The sequence below is a fragment of the Solanum pennellii genome, chromosome 12, assembly GCF_001406875.1.
Source record: "Solanum pennellii chromosome 12, SPENNV200".
Lineage (NCBI taxonomy): Eukaryota > Viridiplantae > Streptophyta > Magnoliopsida > Solanales > Solanaceae > Solanum > Solanum pennellii.
The window spans coordinates 45,142,629-45,148,650 of record NC_028648.1 but is presented as its reverse complement, the minus strand read 5'-3'; the positions used below and the strand labels follow the sequence as shown (position 1 = coordinate 45,148,650).

Here is a 6,022-nt window from a genome sequence, read left to right as displayed (position 1 = left end):
GGGGGGGAAAGCGCTCCCTAACAAAGGAGACCCGAACCCGAGACCTCTTGGTTAAGGATGAAGGAGTACTTACATCTCCACCACCAACCTTGTTGGTTTGTTAATGACTTTTAAATAAAAGGAAGCTGTTAGAATTCTCATACCTTTCCCCTTTGAAATAGAAAAGACATGTGGGCCTACAGGATTGATAAATATGTTAACTTTTTTCATCTTATATTTTTCTCATCCTCCTAATAAAAGTGTGTTCTCCTATAAATTAACATAAGACGCAAAAATAGGCAGAAAAAGGCAACATATTCAGGAATAATAAAGCTTGAAATCATGTACTTTATTATTACACAATGCCCAAAAGATAAATGACATGATTTAATGTGAAGTAATAACACTGCTAAAATACAGATCGCATTGCTCACTTTTCCCTCTGCTGCTGAGTGTTTGAACAAGGCTCTGCAAGTAACATTGGATGCTCCTTTGGATCGATCAGTAAGCATTCCCTGTAAAGGAATGTAAGTAGCAGAAGAAAAAGGTTCTTTTTTCTCCCAATCTTCAATAGGCAAGCATAAACTTAACCAAATGACGGGAAAAAAGAACAAAAAAGTAACACAAGAAAAGCATATAAGGAAGACTTTTTTCTCTTAATCTTCAAATGAATCAGTAATACCACATTTCTTCACATAAAGCAGGAATTCAAGTGATCAAAGAAGTCAAAAAGAGAAATGGAGGATTGTCCCATCATGCATTTGGTGAATGAAAGGAATCAGAGATGTTTTGAACACAAACGAAGTACTATCCAGAAGTTGAAGATCAACCGTTTAGACTTTCATAATTTAGTGTAAAAAAGAATACATCATAGAGGAATCGCAGTCAATTTTTAATGTTCTAGATTACATGTAGGGAGGCTTAGATCTAGGAACTCTTAACTATTATTCACACTGTTTTGGGTGACTTCACAGCTTGTGTGGTCTACCTTTATATAACAACTTGTTACAATTCTCCGGAAAAAAAATTGTAGTCTGATCTTCAAAAATAGATTGCAAGCAGTATCTACCATAATTGTCTTTCCTTTTTAGGATGAATCACTAATGAGACATTATTTACATTAATATAAGAGCAATCACGCAAAGACTACATGGCAATCTAGATGCAAAGGGTACATATGCAAGTGTCTGACACAGGTAAAAGAGGTTCTAGAGTGTAGGTTTCAACAAGACTCAAGCTTATTCCCAACAAGTAGATATCACCTATATGGATCTATATTAAAGCATAATATATAAAACAATCAATAATTTCTAACATAGAAAAACAACTCACTCTTAAGATAAATTTTCGCTAAAAGCCATTTTTGGTTAATTAATAAGTTATGTTAAATATTTTGTTGTGTCAAATGATCCAAATTTAACACAATTTATTTATTTTATAACTGAGAAATACCCAAGGACCAGCAGAAACACAGTTTAAAACTCAATGAATAATAGTCTGCCCCTCTACCCATCTCCAAGTTAGTCAATTATTCTTGCTCAGTTTAATTTTTTTTTTTTTTTTGAGAATTCCCAATTAATCTTGTTCTTATAGATCTTGTCACTAAATCTATAATGAACTATCTTTGTGGTCCAATTAAAACACAATATTTTTACCCGGGCACTTCTCTTAAAACCAAGCCCACCAAATAATAGGCAAATATACCCTAAGGCATTGCCTCCTTTGAGATCAGTGGTGGCTTCCCAGAAGATAATCCTAGTGTGTCAGTCCCCTGTTTTAGTTGAATGGTGGTTTAGATGCCTAAAATTTCAGATCTTTTTGTCCTACTTCGAAGAAGAATAAAATTTACACACACACATGGTGACGCTAATCAAATTACTGTTCCTTCTTGTCTTCTTCCTCTTCTCCTTTGTGCTTCATCTCTGTCTTCTTCGGTTCTCTGTTCACCTTTACTTGGTCAAATTATCCACCGAATGTTGATGAGATACAGAACGAACGCCACACCTGTACCAGTGTCATGTTCGAATCACCAACCCACAGCAGTAATCGAAGGGTTCGAACAACATTTTACACAAGAGGGCTCTGCAGTAATCAATGTAGTAAAACCAAAACGAAGAATGCCCAGTATTGGCTAATGGTGGTCTGGGGGGCATTAGAAATACTTGATCAACACAACCCTGCAACAAACTCTACCATGTCTTTGAAATAGAACAACTCACCAATCTCAACTAAAACAAATGAGATTAAAAAGAAAATCATTGAGATTTTGTCTGCCTCGCACAATATTCTAAAATATGTTTCACAGGACACGGCAATCAGGGAGCATGTCTGCCAGACTGCCAGGACAAGACCAGAAACATATCACCACCTTAGGATGTTAAGATCCACAGTGAGGGTTTCTAAGGTACTTCCATACTAAAAGAGGAGGACAAGACACGTATAGAACGACTATGCAACATAAGCAGAGCAAAGCATATCCCCACTTACCTGAGCTGAAAAATATGTAGAGTAACATTCTTCCCATTGACGCAACAAAAAATTAATGGAAGAAGGGAATTGTTTCAACATATGAACAAAAGAAAAGGACCAATTACCTAAAAGCATGGTCCCATATGTTTTCTACAATATCCCAGTCCACAACCATCCCATCCCTGATGGGTGATATCACCTGACATGACAACCCAACATCTGAGATAACAAAGATAAGGAAATGGCATCTCGAGATGGTACTAGATAAATTTGTAAAACTGACCTCCATGTGATCACGGCGAAATCCCAAGGCTTGAGATCCAACATACAATTTCCGCTTACCCTTTGATTTAAGGTCAGGAGCAGATCCAGAATTATCCTCTGGATTATCAGGATTATCAACTTCCATTTCATCAACCGATCCAACAGCCTTTTAAAAGATCATAAAATCAAAGACAACTTACACAAAAACATACATGTATGTGACTAGTTAAAAAGAAGCAAAATATAAGTATACATGAAGGAATAGCATAGTGATATAGAAATTCACAATCAAGGCAGGTTTGTTTGTGAGCGGCTGACTTGCTAATGATATTTTAAGATTTCACGTGTCAACCATAATGAGAAAAGGATTTGAACTAATCCTGAGAAGACAAAAGATACTAGATATTGAATTAATCTAAGAAGGAGAATAACCAGAGAGATCTTGCTAATTATCTCAGCAGCTATCTTTCTTCTTCTTCTTCTTTTATGATAAACTCGGCAGCTATCTTATCTATATAATTCCAGGGAAACTTTTCGCTGCATCAGCTATAAATTTTATTGTTCAAGACTAAGTAGGAAATTGGGGACTTCTATCTTCTTTCTTCTTTTTTTTTCGGGGGTAACGGTGGTGTCCTTACCATCTTCAAAATTAATCTAACGGTTACTTAATACCTTCCACCAACACATATACGTGATTATTCTATCACCAAGGTTTGATGGTATCATCCACCTTTTTTGCCTCTACTGGGATTTGAACCCTGGTCTCCCATGGTCCATTCTAACTTCATTAACCGCAGACCACATCCTCCAGTGCAATCAAGGACTTCCCTCGTTGAACCAACATTCTACAGCACCAGGTACAAGCAATATAATAAATACACCAACTATATTTTTATCTATTTTCTGAAAGTGAAACATTGAAATGGTTGCACAAATATGTGGGAGCATCATTTAAATTTTCTGGTTCTGAGATAGGTAAGAGAAGTAATTCTTTTTCCTTCTCTGTTTTATAAGTACGGAAGAGCAAGTATATTTCTGTACTCATTCGACTGCTCCTTTAGCTTTCTTGGATGTTAGAGCTACAAGACCTTGCAGAACAATCTTTAACAATTGTGGTTTCATGGTAATAACATCCAGTCATATTTCGTTTTTCACATTATCACAGCAGTTATAACAAGCTACTTACACTTTCTTTTCGAGGTCACTCGACTCGAATTAGCTATTAAAATGCTGGTGCTTGGGAAGTTAGACGCTTAAAACAGTTACTCCAAAAAGGTTAGGTTTGGAACATGAAAATGTTAGTAAATTTGCAAGCTAACAAGGCTAAAAAGGGTTTAACTTACAGATGGGAAAACGGCTTTGGGAGCATCTTCACCAGCGTAACCAGCTTTGCAAGTATGGCTACCCAAATCTATCACAATTGCTGACACTTCATCTGTACATAACAAACAAAAAAACGCTGAATTCAACATGAAAGCCCTAAACTTTGACACTGAAAGAGAGACTGAGTAACTGATACTCACCACCACCGTACATGATTCGATTTCGGAGAGTGATTTTACTCTTTCTTCTTCGTGTTTTCCTGCTTCTTCGCTACGAGGGCTTTTCTTGGGTTTTGAAGAAAACAAGTCAGTCGGGTCAGTTTAACCGGGTTGTGTCCGAGAACATTCATTTCATTGTGTTTTTTTGGTAAAGAGAAGAAAAAAATTTATGAAAATAAATGTCAAATTTAAATAAATGTCAAATTTAAAAAATTTATGAAAATAAAAGTCAAATTTAAATAAATTATAAGTTAAAAAATTAAAAAGTAAGGAATATCTACTTTTGATTCTTTAACTTACTAGTTTCACGGCACGTGCAACATCATATCATATACTATACGAAATACGATGTTGTAAAACAGAAATATTACTAAATTAAAATTTTTTAGTAAATAATTATAATTGAAATAACATTGAGCAAGTGTTTTCAAATAATACATACAGATTGTTATAGAGTTACTTGATTTTAGAGACCAAAATGACCAGATTTCGTTGAAATATTTCAAAAACAATCAAAAATTAAATATGGAAAAGTGATGTTTCTTTAGTAGCATTATTTTTTACTTTACTCAATGTTGTAAACAAATTTACACAACAAAATAGAAAAATATATAAATATAAAAAAGGTCACCAATAGTCTTTCCTCTTGAGGTTAGACCATCTCCAACGCAACACCAAATTTTACACCAAATCCGATATTTGGTGTAGAATTTAATGTTTTGGACTCCAACCTAAACCAATTTTCACACCAAGTTTGGTATGTGAATAGTTTTACACCAAATTTGGTGTGACACTATTCATCACACCAAATAACTTTTTAAATATTACAATATTATTTCATTATACAAATTTTTAATTAAACATTATATAAATGAAATGTTTTAATTAAATCTCTTGTATATTTAATTAGTTTTTATTTAATATTTTTATAATATTAATTTTTTATATAAAATTTAGCTTTTTTATAAATTAATTTTTCTATATATGACTTTTTTTTAAAAAAATTATGTTAATTCTACTATAAATTACAATTAACCTTCACAAAAATAAAAAATGTAAACATATAAATATTTAAACAAATAATTCAATTGAGGATGAGCTTTGATTTTTTAATGCACCAATTCAAGATGCGTCGGAAGGTCCAACTTCGACCGTAGAATGACAATAGATGAAAATTATCAATTTCAATAATTTTAGCTCGATATTTAAAATAAAGGATAAAATGCTCATTTTGAACTACGTAATGCATTAATAGAGTATTTATGGGAGCACAGTAATGAATATTTATTTATAAAGTTGAATATTTATATATAATTTAAAGTAATTTTTTCATTTATGTATGTTTATTTAATTATATTTCATTAATGATTTAATTTTTATTTGTAATCCATTATTATGCCTAATGTATAAGATTTGCTAACAATTTATATTATTTAAAAAATTATGGCACAAAATAATTTTATAATAAATAATTATAAAAGAAAATAATATGAATCATGTATGGTAAATGTTTTAGAAAGAATTTGTTATGAAATAAGAAAATATAAATAAAATAAGAAATAATAATATAATAATGAAGAGAGAGAAATACATTATTTTTTGGTGTAATATTTGGTGCAATGGACTGGAGTTGATTATACCGATGAAAAATTTTATGTTTGGATTGGAGATGCCTTTATGACCATAAATGATGGACTTAAATATTCATACATGAAATTTAGTATATACAAGACACTAATAAAGATTATCATAAATATTTTAATATTTTA

The 6,022-nt window shown here is 32.3% G+C and overlaps 1 protein-coding gene across 1 annotated transcript in view; it reads right to left on the bottom strand.

The window, feature by feature from the left end:
- The window catches only part of LOC107007543 (actin-related protein 4), a 17,554-nt gene extending 13,161 nt beyond the window's left edge, over window positions 1–4,393 (bottom strand). The window contains exons 1-5 of the mRNA XM_015206207.2: window positions 4,236–4,393; window positions 4,056–4,147; window positions 2,732–2,878; window positions 2,574–2,647; window positions 414–494 (exon numbers count right to left, since the gene is read on the bottom strand). Of these exons, the coding sequence (XP_015061693.1) occupies window positions 414–494; window positions 2,574–2,647; window positions 2,732–2,878; window positions 4,056–4,147; window positions 4,236–4,248 (407 nt within the window). The 5' untranslated portion in view covers window positions 4,249–4,393. The remainder of the gene's footprint in view (window positions 1–413; window positions 495–2,573; window positions 2,648–2,731; window positions 2,879–4,055; window positions 4,148–4,235) is intronic.
- Window positions 4,394–6,022: the final 1,629 nt, after the last annotated feature.